Source organism: Pristiophorus japonicus, chromosome 26 (genome assembly GCF_044704955.1).
Source record: "Pristiophorus japonicus isolate sPriJap1 chromosome 26, sPriJap1.hap1, whole genome shotgun sequence".
NCBI classification, from domain to species: Eukaryota; Metazoa; Chordata; class Chondrichthyes; family Pristiophoridae; genus Pristiophorus; species Pristiophorus japonicus.
The window spans coordinates 8,891,110-8,913,430 of NC_092002.1; the positions used below are offsets into that span (position 1 = coordinate 8,891,110).

At 44.2% G+C, this 22,321-nt stretch overlaps 1 protein-coding gene across 2 annotated transcripts in view; it reads left to right on the forward strand.

Moving 5' to 3' along the window:
• arhgap35a (Rho GTPase activating protein 35a) overlaps positions 1-22,321 on the forward strand; it is a 170,488-nt gene that overhangs the window by 136,379 nt on the left and 11,788 nt on the right. For both annotated transcript variants that reach the window (XM_070867775.1, XM_070867776.1), the window contains 3 exons: positions 16,005-16,082; positions 18,094-18,225; positions 20,354-20,459. In XM_070867775.1, the coding sequence (XP_070723876.1) occupies positions 16,005-16,082; positions 18,094-18,225; positions 20,354-20,459 (316 nt within the window). The remainder of the gene's footprint in view (positions 1-16,004; positions 16,083-18,093; positions 18,226-20,353; positions 20,460-22,321) is intronic.

A 22,321-nucleotide genomic window follows, 5' to 3' on the forward strand; every position in this document is an offset into this window, starting at 1 on the left:
TGAAGGTGTGGAGTTTGATTTTTTTTTATATATATAGTAGTGTGGTGTCAGCTGCAAATGGCGTACAATCCACATAAAAATCACCTTTTACGAAGGAACAGATTTGGAGCAAGCTAAAGGTAGAGTCAAAGCCCATAAAATAACATCAGGAGTAGGCCATTTGGCCCCTTGAGCCTGCTCCGTCATTCAATAAGATCATGGCTGATCTTGGGCTCAGCTCCACTTCCCTGCCTGCTCCCTATAACCCTTCACTCATCATTCAAAAATCTGTCTGTCTCCATCTTAAATATATTCAATGACCCAGCCTCCATAGCTCTCTGGGGCAGAGAATAATGAAAGAGAGACAATGAGATAAATCGGGAAGTAATGCTTAAGTGACACCAAGTTTGAATTTTTAAAGCTTCTCTGCTGTTGGAACAGGGTAAATATATTAATAGTTTTACTGAAAGTTATATTTTGAGGCCGAATGGAATCGAAGAAAAATAATGATGCATATGTTGCAGGATCGCACCAATTTGAAAAACTGTGATAGCTAAGGTTCGGGGTTTACATTTTCTTCATATTTTGTTAGTTTGTTGGCCCAATTCTTGGAGGATTATACATGAGCTGTGCATCGCACGTAGAGCTTCTGCATTCCTGGTCTAAAGTTGCACTTTGCTTTCCTGCTCCCTTTCCAACTTCCATTTGAGACACTTGCTATTGAGGTCTTGTGTTCAGCAAAACCAGAAATGTTCTGTGAATTTGAGAGAGGCAAAGGAAAGAGTTTTTTTTTCACCCCTCAAACTTTTTGTACAGAGCAGTTGTGGTCATTGAATCCAGCAGTGAGCCACTGGGCTTGAAGAACAACTCTATTTCAAAATTAGACTTCAGCTTCCCAGTGCACTGTTGATGGTCAGAAACTGAAGTCTAATTTTGAAATGAGTTTTTTTTTCTTAATTGGTTTGGCACTGTGAAAATGCAGTTTAGATGATCAGAACCCTGCTTCAGTAATTCAAATCGCCCTCACTCAATTCTACCACAAAAAAAAAATTCATGTGTAGGAAAAGCTTTGAGCGTAACCACATTTAATTGCTGTTCCAGCATTTTTCAGAAAGTTGAATTTGAATATAGTGCCTTTTTAATGTAACAAAACATCCCAAGGCATTTCTCACCAGATTGAGACAGCCCAAGTGGTAAAGGATTTAGTTGATTGAAGACAGGTTATAAGATTGTTAAAAGTAGGGAGGTTACAAGGCAAAGATACTTGGGGAAGAATTCCTGGCAGCTGGGGCCATGAAAAAAGAATTAGAAAGACTTGGATTTATATAGCGCCTTTCATGTCCACCAGCGTTTCCAAGCGCTTTACAGCCAATGAAGTACTTTTGGAGTGTAGTCCCTGTTGTAATGTAGGATACACAGCAGCCAATTTGTGCACAGCAAACTCCCACAAACAGCAATGTGATAATGACCAGATAATCTGTTTTTGTGATGTTGATTGAGGGATAAATATTGGTCAGGATACCGGCGATAACTCCCCTGCTCTTCTTTGAAATAGTGCCATGGGATCTTTTACATCCACCTGAGCGAGCAGACTCTGTTTAATGTATCATCTGAAAGATGGCACCTCTGACAATTTAGCGCTCCCTCAGCACTGTATTGGAGTGTCGGCCTAGATTTTTTTTTGTATTCAAGTCTTCGGAGTGGGACTTGAACTCTCAACCTTCTGACTGAGGTGAGTGTGCTACCCACTGAGCGACAGGTGAAGACTGAAAGACCTGCCACAAAGTGAGGATTGTTGGTAGAGGACGGTGCACAGGAGTGCAGTCAGAGGACTGAAGGGCAAGGATTGGGATAGCTGGAGTCCTCACTCAGTAGTGCACTCGGGTTAGGAGCTGAATTTCATTAACCCATCATCTTCTGATTCGAAGAGAGTGCGCTACCAACTGACAATACTGAAATTACAGCAGTCGCTGGACAGTATTCCAAAATGCTTTTCCATTTTTGGTACCAGTGTCTCCCTCCCTGGCCCGGTTCAGCCTGATTTGGGTACAAACCACAAAGGTATCTCTGCTTTGTCCTCTGACGCCCTTCTCCGAAGAAAACCTCCTACTGAATTAGGTGACCTTTCTATTTCCTTCCCAGCTGTCCTTGAAGCCTTGCTGATTGAGAGTGGTGAAATTATAGGGAATTCTGTGTTGAAGACTTGCACTATCAGGATGTGGTTTTAGACTGCCTAAAGCTTGTTTCACTTGGGATTTGTACAGCATGCAATCACTTAGTGAAAGGCAGTCCCTCCAGCCATCCAATCCGTGATGCCATAGATTTTAAAAACATATAATTAAACTTGCATGTTGTATCACTAGGTTTTTAAACCATGTTGCACACCCTGCTAAACATAATCTTTATATAAATGGCTATTTATAGACCTTCAATGGGCCACACTGCGTACACCACTCTCGCTCGCCCACTAACCTGGACACAAGTACATTTGTGTTAATAAATGCTTTGCTATATATGCTCATTCCAGTGGAAGCAAACGTTAGATATTTGTGCTGAATGGTGACTAAAAGCTTACAAATGTCCAGCGCTGCTTGTTTAGTAAATCCTCCTCAATTCTCAGTTTTAAGAAAGACTTGCACTTTTCACAACCACCGGACGTCCCAAAGCGGTTTACAGCCAATGAAGTACTTTTGGTGTGTAGTCACTGTTGTAATGTAGGGAAAGCAGCAGCCAGTTTGTACACAGCAAGCTCCCACAAACAGGAATGTGATAATGACCAGATCATTTGTTTTTAGTGATGTTGATTGAGGGATAAATATCGGCCAGGACACTGGGAATAACTCCCCTGCTCTTCTTCGTAATAGTGCCATGGGCGCTCTTTAAAATCTCATCCGAAAGACGACTTCTCCGACAGTGCGGCACTCCCTCAGTACTGCACTGGAGTGTCGGCCTGGATTTTTGTGCTCAAGTCTCTGGAGTGGGAATTGAATCCAGAGACTTGATTCAGAGGCGAGAGTGCTACCCACTGAGCCTTGGCTGACACCATTTTGCCCCTCGTGCAGTGAAGCCAGCAGTCCTTTCCCCAACCAAGCCGTTTGTTTTCCATTATTTAATGTGGCATGCAACAAAAAAAAAGTATTTTATATTAAGTGTGACTTGTGTAATGGTTTTCCAGTGGATTATTTTCCAAGGTCTCCCTCATGGGCTCGATGAGCTTGTTACAAGAGAAGTCATAGAAATATTTCTACTTAAACTTTTTTAAAAAAACATGAATTTCAAAGTGCAAACCTGATTGGCACAGATTTTTAAGAAATCCCAATTGTCTAATTTTTTTGTGATTTTTTTGAAACTGTTAGTACATGTAAACTGTTCGTGCCAGCTGTTTTTTGAGACAGTCCTGCAAGAAACCTGGGCTTCAGGCCGAGTTTAATCATTCACTCCATCTATAAACTTTGCTGTTTACACAAATCTTCGCTTCGGAGATGTACTGCAGTATGTAAATAAATATGCAGTCGGACCACGAAAAGAGTTCTACTCTTCTGAGAGACACTGGTACACACATGATTAGGTCAGCAGATACAGGCCACTTCAATTTCCTGCGTGCTCCAGCCGAGCCGCAGTCCAGATGTCCAGATTCGAATAGTTTTCCAAGTTGGATAATCACTGTTGTGAAATAAGAAGCTTGTCGTGTTTTGTCTGCACGATGTGTTCTTTCAGTGGAGGAGAAGTTACGAGGGAAGATTGCAACTCCTGTAAGGCAGCCAAGTCGCCGCAGTGATCGAGGGGTGAACTCGCAGCTCACAGTTTGCATGTTCAAATCCTGACCTTCAATGTGCTTCCAACTTCTCTACCCTATTTAGGTCAGGTGTTGTCTTTTCTTGGGGCATGCTTTATCCTTTGGATCTGAGTCAGCTGTGATCCATTTGGTCGCACTCTTGCTTCTGAGTCAAAAGGTTGTGGGTTCAAATCCCACTCCAAAAACTCGAGCACAAAAATCTAGGCCAGTACTCCAGTGTAGTACTGTTGGAGGTGCCATCTTTTGGATGTAATGTTAAACCAAGGCCCCGTCTGCGTGCACTCAGGTGGGCGTAAACGATCCCATGGCGCTATTTCAAAGAGGAGCAGGAGAGTTCTCCCCGTTGTCCTGAGGCCAATATTTATCCCTCAGTCAGCATCACTAAAAAGGATTATCTGGTCGTTATCACATTGCTATTTTGGGAGCTTGCTGTGCGCAAATTGGCTGCTGCATTTCCCACATTACAACAGTGACTACGCTTCAAAAAGTACTTTGTTGGCTGTAAAGTGCTTTGGGGCGTTCGATCATCGTGAAAGGCGCTATATAAATGCAGTTTTTTGGGGGGGGATTTGCAGGTGATGAATTGCGAGGGCTGGTGCAGCTTCTGAAGTAGCACACTTTTTTTCTTGTACAATAGTGGTCTGGTGGAGGCATCTGGGAGGGGAGTAACAGTCATGCAGAGACGATCTGTCCAATTATATTTACTGAAGATTGGCTGCATTCTTTTGGTTTCTTTGTCTGTTTGAGTTGTGTTGGGAAGGAAGAACTGGATCAGGAAAGTTATTAATCTTTACAGTGCAAGTAAGATCATTTGCATTGCACAGCTGAAAGTAACCCAAATACTGACAGTTATTAATCCATGCCTATTGCACTGTCAGACTCAGTATCTCCTCCCAGTCAGCACTCTTGTTGTTGTCCACACTTCCACTGATGTTAGTCCACCTCTGTCACATGGCTGGGCTGAGTGAGTTTCTTCAAAACAATTCTCTCTGAATCCATTTACAATTTATTCCTTAAAGGGATTTTGTAGCACAGAGGAAAGCTTTCTTCTTCAGGTGTTGAGAATCTGAAAAATGTGCATAATTGGCAACCCATGATGATCAAAACCCCCCCCACCCCCAGAAGTGGTATCAAAATATGTGCAAAATCGATATTTCTCAGATTCCGCCATGAGTTTGGTAAGTGAACGGCAATGTATTTCATTCAGTTGCGCTGACCGTAAGGTCTCGTGTTCTTGGTTAGCTGATGTCTGCTTGGGCAACATTGAGTTGCCAAAGTTGAAGAGTACTGTGTGCTTGGCGAAGTTGAAGGGGGTTTGGGTGGTGATATTCAGTCTATTCTCCCACTCCTGTCCAGTGATCCCTGTTGAACTGTGCGTCTGTGTTGATGTGCAGTGAGTTTTGATGTCTTTGTGTCTGCTGTGGCTCAGTAGGTAGCACACTCGCCTCCGAGTCAAGGTTGTGGATTCAAGTCCCACTCTAGGAACTTCAGTACATAAATCTGGGCTAACACTCCAGGGTAGTGCTGCACTGTCGGAGGTGCCGTCTTTCGGATAAGACTTAAACCGAAGCCCCTTCTGCCCCCTCGGGTGGATGTAAAAGATCCCATGGCATTATTTTGAAGAAGAGCAGGGGAGTTATCCCTGGTGTCCTGGCCAATATATATTCATCGATCAACAACAAAAAACGACTATCTGATCATTATCACATTGCTGTTTGCGCAAATTGGCTGCCACGTTTCCCACACTACAACGATGACTACACTCCAAAAGTACTTAATTGGCTGTAAAGTGCTTTGCGATGTCTGGTGGTCGTGAAAAGGTGCTATATAAATGCAAGTTCTTTAAATGGTCTGCTACCGCTACCTGTCGAGGTTTGTAGATGAAGAATGGTCACTTGGTTGAGGTCGGTGCCTCTGTAGCAATACCCCAGCATGATTCAGCATCCTCAAGTGAGAAAGGTGTCAAGGCGGAACAATATTTTTCAGTAGTTTGATATTTAGACACTCAGATTGTGACCAGTTTCATATTGCAGTACATTTTAATGACCCACAAGCATTTGTCTAGTGTTTCATATATTTTATTTAAAAAAAACACAACTCTAAACTCTTGCCTTGAAATAATTAAGGAGATAGCTGGTAAATATATTCACGGTTGTGGTTGCTACCACAGCATGTAAGCAGTTACGGTCAGGTGACTATTGCTTTCCCCTGCAACCTCCTTGATGTCTTTTGTTGTGTTTAAATGATTAATCAATTTCTGACAAATTGAAGCTGGCATTGAGTTTGCTATTATGGTTCCACCAACAAAAGAAAAGGCAATTTAAAATATGTATTTAATGTGCTGGATAATAATTCGCACTTTGCTATGCATTTTTGTAAGATTATTGGAGCTGGGGATTCCAGGCTACATTGGTGCACATTAAGTTCTATGGAAATGACTCTTCCAATGCACTCCTGGCTGTGACCTCCTTAGTTCTACCCTCCATAAACTTGAAGACATCCAAAACACTGCCGCCCGTATCCTAATTCGCACCAAGTCCCAATCGCCCTTCTCCCTGTGCTCGCTGACCTACATTGCCTCCAAGTTGAGCACCGCCTCAAATTTAAAATTCTCATCCTTGTTTTCAAATCCTTCCATGGCCTCATCCCTCCTCCAGCCCCTAGACTCCCCCTAGACCTCTGCGCTTCGCCTATTCTGGCCTTTTGAACATCTCCAATTTTAATTGCTCCACCATTGGCAGCCGTGCCTTCAGATGCATTGGACCTAAGCTCTGGAATTCCCTACCTATACCTTGCTGCCTCCTCCCTTAACTCGCGCCTTAAAACCTACCTCTTTATCCAGGCCTTTGGTCATCAGCCCCAACACATTCTTTATATGGCTTGGTGTCCAATTTTATTTTGAAAATGCTCCTGTTAGGCGCCTTGGATCGTTTTATTACGATAAAGTAGCTATAATATTTGTTGGGTCCTAAGGCTGCCAGTTCTGGATGTGGGTCTCTCAGCCAATGATGAAGTAAACGTGCCAGATTCACCAGCCATGGTGAAGACTAGTTTTATTTAAACTATGGAGAACGCTAGAAATCTCTGGGTCAGGCAGCATCTGTGGAGAGAAAGCAGAAAGGGGCAGTGCTTGTTGTTAATCCGTTCTTTCCAAACACACTCCAGTTCTGATGAAGGGTCGTGGACCTGAAACGTTAACTCTGATTTCTCTCTCAGATGCTGCCTGACCCGTTGAGATTTCCAGCATTTTCTGTTTTTATTCCAGATTCCAGAATCCGCAGTATTTTGCTTTTTTATTTAAACTAGGTCTTCCTGGAGGCTATCTTAGTGAATCTATCAAGTTTACTTGGGTTACCACTAGCTGCTCCAGATCCATATGTCAGGAACTGGTACCTCTGGCACCCTAAGTGCAATAGAGAAGCAGCTTTATTCAACTGCCCAGGGTAACCGTGCAGGCAGCAATTTCTCTGATGTCAACCATGGCTCATTAGGTAACACTCTCGTCTGAGTCAGAAGGTTGTGGGTTCAAGTCCCACTCCAGACACTTGAGTGCATAAATCTAGGCTGACACTCCCAGTGCAGTGCTGAGGGAGTGCTGCACTGTCAGAGGTACTGTCTTTCGGATGAGATGTTAAATCTCAAGTGGACGTAAAAGATCCCAGGGCACTATTTTGAAGAGCAGGGGAGTTATCCCCGATGACCTGGCCAATATTTATCCCTCAAGCCATTCAACAAAAAAACTGATTATCTGGTCATTATCACATTGCTGTTTGTGGGAGCTTGCTCGTGTGAAAATTGGCTGCTGCTTTTCCCACATTACAACAGTGACTACACGCCAAAAGTACATAATTGGCTGTAAAGCGCTTTGAGACATCTGGTGGTTGTGAAAGGCGCTATATAAATCCAAGTCTTTCTTTAGTAATTAAAAATGTTGACTTATACCAACGTGCCCATTGTGCCGCCTGAACTGGTGCTTTCAGATTCAGTAATAGGACATTTCTGCTTACCTGCCACCTGTTTCGCAGATCATTATTGAGTTTGTTAGTCATAGAATAGAATCATAGCAATGTACGGTACGGAAGGAGGCCATTCAGCTGAAAAAAAGCTGCATAGCCTAATCCCACTTTCCAGCTCTTGGTCCGTAGCCTTGCAAGTGCATCTTCAAGTACTTTTTTAAATGTGGTGAGGGTTTCTGCATCTACCACCCTTGAGACAGTGAGTTCCAGACCCCCACCACTGTCTGGGTGAAAACATTTATCCTCAACTCCCCTCTAATCCTTCTACCAATTACTTTAAATTTATGCCCTCTGGTAAGGGAAATAGGTCCTTCCTATCCACGCTATCTAGGCCCCTTGATTTTATAAGCAGTTTGTGTTCTCTCATTCTCTTTCCCCTCCCCCCCCCCCCCCCCCCCCCCAAAAAAAAAAAGGGTGGGCAAGGTGAGCTAGAGGTTTAATAGAGCCGATTTGTCCAAGTCTTGTCCACCCCATAAATGCGTACTCGAGGAGCCTCAATTTAAAGGCCCGTTCTTCTTTGTTCCTGGTACAAATAGATCTTGGTGTTGTGATGGCGCAGTTATCCACCAGTGAGGCAACAATGCCAGGAACAATCCTTTCTCAATCTTCAGGCCCATGAAATTCACAGAACAAATCGGCACAAATAGGACTGAGTTGCCTCGGCTGCGAAGGCCGGGCTTCCGGTGCTGTGGCTGCATGTGGCCCGTGGGCTTTGTTTGGGTACCCTTGCGATGGAACAGCTGAAACAGTATTTAGTTTAAAAGTCTCACTTTTTGGATGCATTGTCAAAATGTGCCCTTATCTTTAAATAACATTCGTATGTATTACCTTTTTTGTGGTGCAGTCACTGTTACGTACTTAAATGATTGCATTGTTATAATTCTGCCCTTTCGACAATTATCCTTTAAAATGCAAAATGTCAGCTCGTATGTTCAATTCTTCACATTTTCCCGAACTTTGAGTACATTGAGGTGAAACGTGTCAGCGCTGAACGATTAACCATTTCCCACTTCTATTTGTACTTTGTATCAGTGCCCAGCACGCTTGGGTCACGTATAGCAGGGTTAGATGCAGAATGAGGCTGCTGCTGCTTCATTGCCCAAACAGGGAGCTTTGACCCCAGCCTGTAAAAGATCAACTCCCACTTGCATCAATGTCCACTTTCCTATTTACCATCCTCGTGGACTCTGAGTAAGGTTGACAGTTCGTGTTAACTATTGTCAGTTTTGTGTTGTACAGGGCATTGCACTGAAGCTAACTCCTTTCATGTGGGACACTTGAGTCAGCACCGAGACTTTTTACCTTTCTCTCCGGGCTTGTTTCAAACCCAGGTCCTAGAGATGAAACGGCAGTAATAACCGACTCATTGCATCATCCAGCCCTCTAGTGAGTCAGGTTGAAAACCTGTATCAGCAATGTGACTCATTTGAATCCAACCCTGTAAATTTAATATCTTATTGTGCATTGCAGTCACCCATCGGTATCCATTATTTTCTGCCCCTTTTTAAGGGATTTCAACATGCTGCTTAGAGAGATGGGCAGCGGAAACGTTACAAGGACACCCTCAAAACCTCCCTGGTAAAGTGCGACATCACCACTGACACCTGGGAGTTCCTGGCCGAAGACTGCCCTAAATGGAGAAAGTGCATCCGGGAGGGCATTGAGCTCTTCGAATCTCAACGCCAAGAGCGTGAAGAGATCAAGTGCAGGCAGCGGAAGGAGTGTGTGGCAAACCAGTCCCACCCAACCCTTCCCTCGACGGATGTCCGTCCCACCTGTGACAGAGTCTGTGGCTCTCGTATCGGATTGTTCAGCCACTAAAAAAGAACTCACTTCAGGAGTGGAAGGAAGCAAGTCTTCCTCGATTCCGAGGGACTGCCTCTGTTGATGATTAGAGAGATGTAGAGGTAGCCCATATTCATAGTGCCTATAGTAGCTTTTACATCCATATGTGCCGCCAACTATAAAGACGTGGGTGCTGCTGGTGCAATAACCTTAGAAAGGCTATAAAACTCTGCACCTCCAGTGGCTGGGATTCCAACTTTTGGAGGCGTGAATAAAACGGGGCTCCATTCTCTTGACTGTCCAAGTACCCGTTGAGGAAGGTTACTAATGACATTCTTAGTGACCAAGACGTTGTCCCTCCTTATCTTCATGGTGTTTGATGCAGTCAGCCACGCCATCCGTGTTTGCACTGCTACCAGTCCCAGCACAACTCCATTATTTCTGGAGTTGCCCATCTTTGGCCGCCTCCTCTTTCTCATCCACATACTGCCTCTCGGTGATGTAATGTACAGGCACAGAGTCAGCTTTAATATACATGTTGAGACCTAGCTCTGCCTCTTTGGCCTCCCCTGATGCCACCATTTCTGTTCCAGCAGACTGCCTGTCTGACATATTATGGATGAGTCAGAATTTCCTTCGGGAAGACCAAGGCCATCATCTTTGGCCCCTGCCAAAAAATTCTGCACTTTTGCTTCAGACTACATCCCTGGCTGCTTGTCCCATCAGAACCAGGCTGTATGCAACCTCACTGTTCTGCTTGACCCAGAGTGAGCTTCAAAACCCATATTTTATCCATCACCAAGGTCACCTACTTTCACCTTGGGAGTATTACCTGCCTCTGGAACCCTTATATTGTGTTCAGTTTTGGTTTCCTAATCTGAGGAAGGACATTCTTGCTATTGAGGGAGTGCAGCGAAGGTTCACCAGACTGATTCCCGGGATGGCAGGACTGACATATGAGGAGAGACTGGATCGACTGGGCCTGTATTCACTAGAGTTTAGAAGGATGAGAGGGGATCTCATAAAAACATACAAGATTCTGATGGGACGGGACAGGTTAGATGCGGGTAGAATGTTCCCAATGTTGGGAAAGTCCAGAATCAGGGGTAAGGATAAGGGGTAGGCCATTTAGGACTGAGATGAGGAGAAACTTCTTCGCTGAGTTATGAACCTGTGGAATTCCCTGCCGCAGAGAGTTGTTGATGCCAGTTCATTGGATATATTCAAGAGGGAGTTGATCCCTTGATCCCCTTGTGGCTAAGGGGATCAAGGGATATGGAGAGAAAGCAGGAAAGGGGTACTGAGGGAATGATCAGCCATGATCTTATTGAATGGTGGTGCAGGCTCGAAGGGCCGAATGGCCTACTCCTGCACCTATTTTCTATGTTTCTATGACCCCATGTCTGCAGATAACCATGTAGATGAGGAAGAGGAGGAGTCTCGGGGCAGATTCTTGGACTCTGGAAGTAACGATACAGGGGCAACATTAGAAGCCATTGCTGGAGATGTCTTGTTGCAATTGGTCAGGTAATAATGTAATCAAGAGAGGGCCATTCCATTGGGCTGGACAACAGAGGAAAAACGTTTGAGGCAGATGGTGGTGTTTACCGTGTAAAAGACTATAGTGGGATTGAGGGGGGATAATATCCTGCAATCATAGAAAGTGCCCCAACCATAGTCACAAATGACATCCTTTGTGCTGTGGCAGGTACGGAAACCTCAATGCAGAGATTCAACCATGGAATTGCAGAAAGGATGCATGGGTTTGGGAGGCAACATGTTCAAAAACCTCATGTTTCTCTTACCAGTGTGTTGGCAAGATAATGGGAATGGTTCAACACTGATGCAAGAGCCCCCTGCAGTGTCTTTAGGACTAGGGACATTGAGAAAATAACATTCTGCTTCAGATTTTTTTTGCCCAAATGACCTGTGTTGAATCACATCTCTTAGCTGGGTGTTGGTTTTAGAAAAGCAAATTTTATACGCTGCACAGACATTAACATTTAAAATATGCCTTGAGTTTTGTATTACAGGCTTCCACTTTGTTATGTAAAATCTAATCGGCCAACTTGTGGTTGAGCTTTTTTTCCATCTCTTCCTGTTGTGGCCTGAAGCCAATTCAAAAATATGTTTTCACTTATGCAAAGTGGGAGATGTGGGTCAGAGAAACATTTCTGGTTCTGTTGTAATCCAAGCAGCAAATCTGCCGTACAGTCAGATTTCTGTTTCGAATCCTGCTACGAGCTGATCTTGACGCGGAAGAATATCCTGGGAAGATAATTCAGGGGTGGAGGGAGAAACATCCCTTTTTCCTTGTGTCATGTGATGCTGTCCCACTGCGAGTGTTTATGTCGTAGCACCTTCAGAACAACTGCAGCACTTGGCAGCTGCACTGAAGGAAACCAGTCGAAGGAGTTTGTTCGTTTGCATCATTAGGGAAAAAAAATAATAGCTGGTTTGGATAGCGTTTGGAGGCTGTAACACGATCTTAAGTGCTCAAGCGTTTCTCTGTTTATGACCTCCTTGATATAAAGCCTTCTATTGTGTCGTAGCTGTTGAATTCTGCCTTTGCCTCCATTAGTCCAGGTAACCTGTACGCAAGGCCTAAAATACTTGGAGGAGAGCAATTCTCCCTCAGATTTTCTCCACTCCTCTCCCAAAGGTGATGACTTTTACTGGGGTAAAGTTCAACAGTTGCCAGCAGCCCATCGATATCATACTTGGGTGGTCATTTGACATGTGAACCATATGATGCCAGCAGGTTATTTGTCCATGGAGGGATTGAATGCACCCCTGCCAAGCCAATTGGTGTCCTTCTGTGGCTCTGAGTTGAATTCTTGTGCACCTTCTGTTAGACTTGCATTCATTTAGCGCCTTTCACGACCACCGGACGTCCCAAAGCGCTTTACAGCCAATGAAGTACTTTTTGAAATGTAGTCACTGTTGTAATGTAGGAAACGCGGCAGCCAATTTGCGCGCAGCAAGCTCCCACAAACACCAATGTGATAATGACCAGATAATCTGTTTTTGTTATGTTGATTTGAGGGAGAAATATTAGCCAGGACACCAGGGAGAACTCCCCTGCTCTTCGAAATAGTGGCGTGTGATCTTTTATGTCCACCTGAGACAGCAGACAGGGCCTTGGTTTAACGTCCCTTCCAAAAGACGGCACCCTTGCCAGTGCAGCGTTCCCTTGGTACCAGAGTGTCAGGATTGGATGTTTTGCGCTCGGGTCTTGAACCCACGACCATCTGACTCAGTAGCGAGGGTGCTACCCACTGAGCCACGGCTGACTCATCTGCGATTAGGTCTCCACAGAGAGTAGGAATGGAACCTGGGACTTTTGGTCTTTATGGCTCAGTACCATTCTGGACTGATCATCTAATATAAGAGCTATTTGCTCATGTCTTAGAAATTTGGCTGCTGTTTTGCTTTCTTATTCATTTGCCGTTAAATCGGAGATCAGCTCAGCTAAGTATGTTTTACCCCAGACATCGTACCCAGAATTACAGTGATGGACATTTATGGTTTTGTATTTTCATTCATGCCTGACCGGTAAATTGCCAACGCAGTTCCGTACTGCAAGTTATTCCGTTTCAAACCGCAATCCAAATTTAAAATACAAGAAACTCAAAGCTGCATTCGCTTCTCAATGTGGTACAAGTTTGAGTCCTGACCAGTGCAGTACAGTGTTCTGAAAGTCTAAGATCTCTTTCTTTAGTTTCACCCTCCTATTCCTAATTTACTTCTCTAAAAATGCACTCGGAATGAGTGTGTTATGAAGAAATAGAAGTTGCTTCCATTTTCTTAACTCTGCAGTTTTTTAGCCCTATTTGATAGCACGTGCCTGCCGAAAGGACCCGTTCTTTATTCTTGAGCGCCCCATGTAGGCTTCATGATCTTTCAAAAATGACTGACTGAGATGACCCAAGTGGGACTAGGAATCCAGTTGAGCCCTTTGCACACAGGAGTCGAGTGCTTTTTGGGATGTAATGATTTTGTTAACCAAAATCTGACTCTTTCCATAATAAAGCCTAGCCTAACTGCATATTTTATATCCAATAGTAATAGTGGAACCTTTCGTAAAGGATGGAGGGATTATCATGATGAGAGATTGAGTAGACTAGGCCTATATTCCCTTGAGTTTAGAAGAATGAGAGGTGATCTCATTGAAACATACAAAATTCTTACAGGGCTTGACGGGGTAGATGGAGGGAGGATGTTTCCCCCGGGCTGGGGAGTCTAGAACCAGCGGTCACAGTCTCCAAATAAGGAGTGGGTCATTTCGGACTGAGATGAGGAGAAATTTCTTCACTCGGAGGGTGGTGAATCTTTGGAATTCTCTACCCCAGAGGGCTGTGGAGGCTCAGTTGTTAACTATATATATTCAAGACAGAGATTGATAGATTTTTGGATATTAAGGGATACTGGGATAGTGCAGGAAAGTGGAGTTGAGGCAGAAGATCAGCCATGATTCTCTTGAATGGCTTGCGGTGCCACATGCTGTACTCCTGTTCCTTTTCTTATGATCTTCTGTAAAGACCAAAAATGCGCAGTGATAATGGTCTGACATATAATGAGTTTGAGGCGCATTCAACCCCAGTACCACGTGGGTGGAATTCCAAAGTACACAGTTGCATGTAATTGTTTACAAAATTGTCAGTCTCTGAGGCCACAGGATGTCTGGTATGGGAAATGGGACTGCCCTGATGGTGCAATTGGGCATGGGTAATCTTTTGGGGTAAGGGGTTATAGCATATTGCTGGTCAGTGTCGCTCCAGTTTGTGTTGACTGCTTTTATATTTGAATTAGGAATTCTAATTCTGGAAGCCTGGTTCTCGGGACCCTAGCTCCTGTTTGGTCCATATTTAATAGACTAGGGTCCCCTCTGACTGCAGAAGATCGATTTTAAATTTCAAGTTCAAATTAGTGAAACGGTATTAAACAGCTACTGTACCTGGCTTTGGGGATGCTTTATGGAACATTATAAAGTAAAGTTAGTTCGCTAACTTATTGCTGAATCCAAACCGTGCTTTGCTTGAGATCATGTTCCAACACCGAGATCAGGCACTTCTTCAGGAAAGAAGAAATGGACTGCTGAATCAATAGGTCCTGTCGTCTTAACAGTCACTTCAATTATTGTCTGGGTATGAAGATAACCGCTTGTAAGGGAGTTCCCCCAGGGTTCAACAATCAGAGGACATAGATTTCAAGTAATTGGTAGAAGGTTGAAGGGATTTGAGGGAGCCTTTTTTCACCGAGGGTGGTGGGGGTCTGGAACTCACTGCCATGAAAGGGTGGTAGAGGCAGAAACCCTCACCACATTTTAAAAAGTACTTGGATGTGCACTTGAAGTGCCGTAATCTACAGGGCTACGGACCGAGAGCTGGAAAGTGGGATTAGGCTGGATAGCTCTTTGTCGGCCGGCACAGAGACAATGGGCCGAAATGACCTGCTTCTCTGCTGTAAATTTCTCTGATTCTCTTGATTTTCTTTCATTGGAGAGGGAGAGCAGTGATGAATTGCACTCTGGCGCTATCTCACAGCTGGGCGAGTTACGGGTGGAAGCCTGGAGATGTGGAGCAGCAAGTGAAGGGGAAATCTTTAACCGTTTACTACCGGCTCGGTTACGAGTACCACTGGTATAGAAGGTGTTGCGGTCTGTATTTAAAGCTGTGCTGCAGCTGATCTGGGCGTACTGATGTTGACTGGGAAAAGTGTGTTGGTAATTAGTGTGTGTGTGTGTGTGTGTGTTTGGATTCATTGCAAATCTGCAATTTATCAGAGTGGAAATATATTTTAATTTCCCAGCGCAGTTCTTTGTCTCTTTAATGAGAGCTAACATAAAACCTGAATCTATTTTCAAAATTACACACGCCCCACTCTTTCAGGCCAGGTAATTTCAACCGTTGCAATTTCTCAAATGGCTAACAAAATTGAATATATCTGTCCTGCATTGTGCCAAGTTTTTGAATCTTGCCACTTAAAGTTTCTTTTCAGTTAATTTAGGTTGCAGTTTTTTTTTATTCTTGCATTATTTTTTCCTCTTGGGCATCGGGTGGCCCCTAATACTTCACCCCTAATACGTGCCTGTTCACCTGTGAGTGTTGACATGCAGCGGATCATCGCTGGCAAATCTGATTCTGCCCTCGCTGTTATCCGTACATACGTGCATTTCCAGCAAGGTCCCTGAACAAGTGAACAGGGACACTAACTTGAGCAATTGTGGTCGAACACTGTGATGGTTCAGTGTTTCTATTTAAATCTTCGAAGCGGCGATGCCAGAGTTTACTTCGATGCCAGAGTTTACTTCAATACCTGAGTTGCCGCTGTTGGAGGAGATTGTAGAATCTGCAGCAAGTTCAGTATGTGTAGCGTAAGCAGCAGACTTGTTGCGAAAGAATTAACTTCTCCTTTTTCTTTTAAAGGTCTGGGTACAGAGGGACTTTACCGTGTTAGTGGGAACAAGTCAGAGATGGAAAGTCTCCAGAGGCAGTTTGATCAAGGTAAGCAGGAGGAAAAAATGTTAAACTATTGACTGGCATTAGCCTGTTTCTATTGGGAAGTAGGGGTATATATGTGTGCCTGTCTTGGGGTGTGTGCGTGTGTTTCACTCTGTCTCTGGGTGTGTTGGTGTGTACCTGTCTCGGAGTGGTGGGGTGAGATGGTCTGTCTGTCTGCCTCTGGGGTTGTCTGTGTGTCTCTGGCGTGGGGAGATGGGGGTGAGTGTGTCTTTCTGTTCAGTGTGGGGGTGGGGGGGTGTCCTCAACTATTTACAATCTATATTAATGACTTGAATGAAGGGACCGAGTGTAATGTAGCCAGGTTTGCTGCTGATACAAAGATTGATGGGAAAGCAAATTATGAGGAGGACACACACAATCTGCAAAGGGATATAGACAGGCTAAGTGAGTGGACAAAAATTTGGCAGATGGAGTATAATGTGGAAAAATGTGAGGTTACCCACTTTGCAATTTTTCTCTCTTTAAATTATAATTTGCGCTTCTATTTTTTTTCTGCCAAAGTACTGCAGTACCGAGGGACCTGGGGGTCCTTGTGCATTTGACACACAGTTAGTATGCAGGTACAGCAAGTAACAAGGAAGGCAAATGGAATGTTGGCCTTTATTGCAAGGGGGCTAGAGTATAAAAGCAGAGAGGTCCTGCTACAACTGAACAGGGTATTGGTGAGGCCACACCTAGAGTACTGCATACAGTTTTGATTTCTGTATTTGAGAGGATATACTTGCATTGGAGGCAGTTCAGAGAAGGTTCACTTGGTTGATATCAGAGATGAGGGGGTTGACTCGTGAAGATAGGTTGGGCCTAGACTCATTGGAGTTCAGAAGAATGAGGGGGCTCGACAAAGAGAATATTTCCATTCATGGGGAAACTAAAACTAGGGGATATGGTCTCAGAATAAGGGGATGCCCATTTAAAACTGAGGCGAGGAGGAATTTCTTCTGGTTGTAAATCTATGGACTTCTCTGCCCCAGAGAGCTGTGGAGGCTGGGTCATTGAATATATTTAAGGCAGAGATAGACAGATTTTTGAGCGATAAGGGAATAATGGGTTATGGGGAGCGGGCAGGAAAGTGGAGCTGAGTCCATGATCAGATCAGCCATGATCTTATTAAATGGCGGAGCAGGCTTGAGGGGCCCATTCCTGCTCCTATTATATTCTGTCTTTTTTTTAAAGTAAATTATAATTAGTGCTTTTTATTTCCTGGTTTGCTGTCTGAAAATTCTTCAATGTGATTGGTTGCTTAGACAGCTTGACGACATCACTGCTAACATATGCTAGGGATCCCCTTTTGACAGCACTTCAATCCAATTAAGGTTGAGAAAGCTAAAGTTTTCACCACCGAGATCGTGACATCTTTGTGGGCAGCTTTGAGGTCGGTTGCGATCGCTGTCGCTTTGCTGCTGACCACAAGTTCGGGGCCATAGTAATTCTACACTTATCTTTTTCCTAATAACCCACCCAATATTTTTCCCTCTTCCGGTGGGACATGGATGCTGCCAACACTCCGATATCTCTTCCTAGTGGCAATCGTTCATGTGTGAACTGCAACACTGAGTCTCTTTTGGCAGGTTATTTGAGCTGGGGTTGTGAGGAGGGAGGGAGAGAGCGGGGTGGGGGCGGGCGGGTGGGTAAAGCAGCCAAGCGCACTACTGACCATTCCTGAAGTTCAACCAACACTGAGGTTAATTGTGCCCCACCCAACTACTGTCTTGGCTGACTGTTCACTCAGCAATGAGCAGTGTTTAAAACTACCTTGGTCTTTTTGATTCTGTTTACACCATAATGTGCAAAAAACTGAGCCATGCTGACTGTTTTTGACAGAGTAAATTTTGGGGGGGTGGGGGGGAGAGGGGAAATATGTCGCCATCATCCGTCCTCTTGAGATTTTGATTCAAATTGAAGGGGAATTTTATTTCAAGGACATATACATTAGGGTCTTATTGAGTATAATGTCATCCTCGTTTCTGATTTGAAATATTGTTTCTTTTTACAGACCACAGCATTCTGCTGCAGGAGAAGGATTATGCGGTGAACACTATAGCTGGAGCAATGAAAAGCTTCTTCTCCGAGCTTCCTGAGCCACTCGTCCCGTATAATGCCCAGGTCGAACTGGTGGAAGTCAATAGTAAGTGCCAGCCCAGAACAAAGTCTACGGTGGCAAGAACATGCCTTTGCACAGCATCTTTCAAGTCCTCAGAATATTCCAAAAGAGTTTCTAGCTGATGGGTTGTTTTTGATGGGAAGTTACTGTTGTTAAATAGACAAACACAACTCATGTGCAACATCCCATAAACAGCATGAATGACCAGCTAATCTATTTTTGATAGCAGTTGTGGAAGGAATGTCGGGCAGAAGAACCAGAGAACTCCCTGCTCCTCTTAAGATTGTGCCATGGAATCTTTTATGCTCACCTCAGGAGGCAAACAAGACTTCTGTTTAACATCTAAACGATGACGACTTGTATTTATATAGCGCCTTTAACGTCGTGAAACGTCCTAAGGCGCTTCACAGGAGTGTTACGAGATAAAAACAATTTGACACCGAGCTGCACAAGTCGAAATTAGCGCAGGTGACCAAAACTTGGTCAGAGAGGGGTTTTGAGGAGCATCTTGAAGGAGGAAAGAGATGAGAGGTTTAGGCAGGGAGTTCCAGAGCTTTGGGCCCCAGGCAACAGAAAGCATGGTCACCAAATATTGAGCATCCCTGATTATAATTGCTCAAGAGCGCAGACATCGCCGGGGGGGGGGGTGGAGGTGGAGGAGATTAGAGTTAGTGAGGGGCGAGGACGTGGAGGGATTTGAAAATAAGGATGAGAATTTTGAAATCGAGGTGTTGCTTAACCGGAAGCCAGTGTCGGTGGGTGAGCGGGATATGGTATGAGTTAGGACATGGGCAGCCGAGTTTTGGATCACCTCTAGTTTACATAGGGTAGAAAGTGGGAGGCCAGCCAGGAGTGTATTGGAATAGTCCAGTCTAGAGATAACAAAGGCATGGATGAGGGTTTCATCAGTGGATGGGCTGAGGCAAGTGCAGAGACGGGCGATGTTAACACCTCTGACAATGCAGCACACTCAGTACTGTGCTGGAATGTCAGTCGATGTGCTGTAATCCATAATGCGCTTGAACCTGCAATCTTCTGACTTGGAGGTGTGACTAACTGAAGGGCAGTTACTGTTGTGAAGTTGGCAAACACAACAGTCAATTCTCTCTTGTGCCATCCCATAAACTGCATGAATGACCAGCTAATCAACCAGTTTGTATTCAAAATATTGTGATCTTTTATCTTCAATGGAGAAATCGCACTGAAGGGCTGATTATCAAAGTGCAGGGCACCACCCAAGGTTAAAAAAACTAAGACAGAAGAGATAGCAATTCACGTCATCATGATTAGGGGACGTCCAGCTCAGTAGATTGCAAGAGGAAGGGAGTGCTGCAGCTGAGGCTCTGGATAGTTTGAGGCTTTGGCAAAGAATGGCTGAGTGGAAAATGGGTCCTGGGAATCTTTAACTTCAGTACAGAGAAGTTTAAAGGAGGTTGAAGAATGTAACATTTCCTACATTACAATAGTGACTACACTTCAAAAAAGTACTTCATGGGCTGTAAAACGCTTTGGGACGTCCAGTGGTTGTGAAAGGCGCTATATAAATGCAAGTCTGTCTTGTATAGGGTGATCTTGCTTCCTTTTGGTCAACCATGATTGCAACCTCAAAGGGGAAAACTCTTTGTGGCACCTTCGGCTTTTTACTCCTTTTGTAACATAACATTTCATTTTCTTTGTACGCCTGATAAATTAGAGGTTTCCTTTTTGAGATCTATTTCCACGACTTCCTTCTGCTCAGTTTATCAATATTGTGTACCACTTGTGGACAAGATGGTAGGTAGCTATTTGATCCCGTGCCACCTCTATTACAGCTCAAGCAGTCACTCTGGGATGAGCAGCCTGGGATTGATTCTTCCATTTCTTCTTTCCTTCCTCCGTTTCCCCCCCACCCCCCTGACTCCGAGGCGAGAGTGCTACCCGCTGAGTCACTGCTGACATGCAAAATTCTCTTTGCAATTTCATTTCTCCCTCTTCCCTTCCGCCCCAACACCCAGATAATAAACTGGCCTCCATTTGCCACCTCCCACTCTACGGGCTAGGATCATTATTGTGCTGTAGTGGGCGTGAGTCTAGTACTACACTCTGACACTGCACGTTGGAGAATCAGTGTGCTGAACCACACACTACGTTAAATTACTCTTTTTCCCCTCAGAATCGCCCGATAAAGAGATGAAGCTGCATGCACTTAAGGATGTGTTGAAGAAGTTTCCTAAAGAGAATTATGAGGTCTTCAAATATGTCATCACCCACTTAAACAAGTAAGTAATTGCTCGGTGCATGCAGTAAAGCTATTATACATTAGGGTTGTAATTATTAATTGGGCTGGCTATATAATTGTGCAGAAGATACCTCAAATGGCCATGAAACATGCTTTTGCCACTGATATATAAATCATTTTACGGGCAAAAAAAATAATTGACCTCTATAGGGATTTAAAGCGTCTACATTCACAGGGATATCCCTTGCTCCATCATCCTGCCTGTGCTGCCACATTAATAGCGCACAGATAAAGCATCATAGGGATGAAATTACAGGCACTGTTTTTTAGATTTTCCTATTGGAGCTATTGGGATATGCTTTCCTAACCTGTTCCTGCACTTGAGTTTAACAAGGTCAGATTAAATTCCTGTGCGTGCTTTAATGCAGGCATTAACTCGCTTATCAAAAAAAACACAAGTGTTAATGCCTGCATTGAAAGCACGCACATATAGGAATTTAATGTGAGAGCATTAGGCATCCGGAGAGAAAGAGCAGGAGTAGGGAAATATATCCCGAAAACCTGGTGCTACTGTGTTGAAATATGAGCTGTCCAAAACTGCCGAACTTTTGTCAAAACTTTTGTTTTAATTCTTAAATGCACTTAAAACACAATGAAACTTCTATTATCCACACTCCAAATATGTGCACAGTTGATTATCCATCAGAACTTTCATCGGATAAAGCCTTGTAGGATACCACTTGATTTTTAACAGCACATTCTCGTGTCTGATGTAAATCAATCTCACGGTCCAAGAAAGATTAAATTTAACTCGTGATATTTTGTATCTTCTTTGTCCTCATTTCTGTATCGGGGCATTGCTGTGCAATGTGATTTGGCCCAAACTCTCAGGACCCTCGGTTGTTTGGGACGGAAAGGGGGGTGGGTAATGCTGGAAAGGGCTCATTTATTAATTCTTGCTATGCAGTTTTGGAGGACACCGCGACATCGTGTGTAGGCCGGACAGGGTTGGGCTGGAAACTCTGTCCCCTCTAATTTTGTTGGGCCCCTTTAAGGCCATTCAATATATTGCGCGAGTATGGTTTTTGTATTGGAAGAGCTGGCTGCGTGGGTTCCATGGAGCAGCTCGCAGGGAACATTGGCTGCCAGGTTCCCTGCTCTGAAGGCTGTTAATGAACCCCTTGGGTTTTTTTTGCATCCATCCTGCAGCTGTTGTAGTCACTTTCTTTCTTTTGCTGCTATTAGTTGAATTCACTTTCTATAATCTGCCATGGTATGGCTTCAACTCATGACCTGCGGGTTGCCATTCTAGGACCAAAAGCACCAAACAACCACGCCCTCCATAATGGAGATCCCACTGCATTGAAAATTTTGATTGTAACCTGATGCAGCAATCCAGGCATGCATCATTTTCTCCTCCTGGGGGTTTGTTGCTTTAGCAATACACTGTTCATTGAATGCACGGCTCGGCAGTGTGGTTATTTTTCCGACAAATGAGGTCTGCAGTATCAATGTTGTGCAAGTATTTTTAAAGCAACAAATTTACTTAGACTCTCACTAGGAACTTTCTGTTCAAACACTCATTGCTCTTGCTAACCCATGCCCAACTGAATCACTTTGCTTTCAGACATTCCCCTGCGGTATCGTACCATGAGCACTGACTATCCTCTGGCACCTCACCCAAGTGACCGTTCATGTGTGATTGTGGACAGGTTATTCAACTGTGAGGAGCATCACAGTTGAGCCCACTCCCCTGCATGCACTTTCCACCAGGGTCACTCGACAGCAATCAGGAGTTAGATCAAGCTGGGTTTTTTTCTGTCTTTCCATTTTCCCCCTTCCCCAGCCTCCTTTCAGGGTGGCATAGCTATTGTTTTACATTAGAATGCAACCATATCAGAA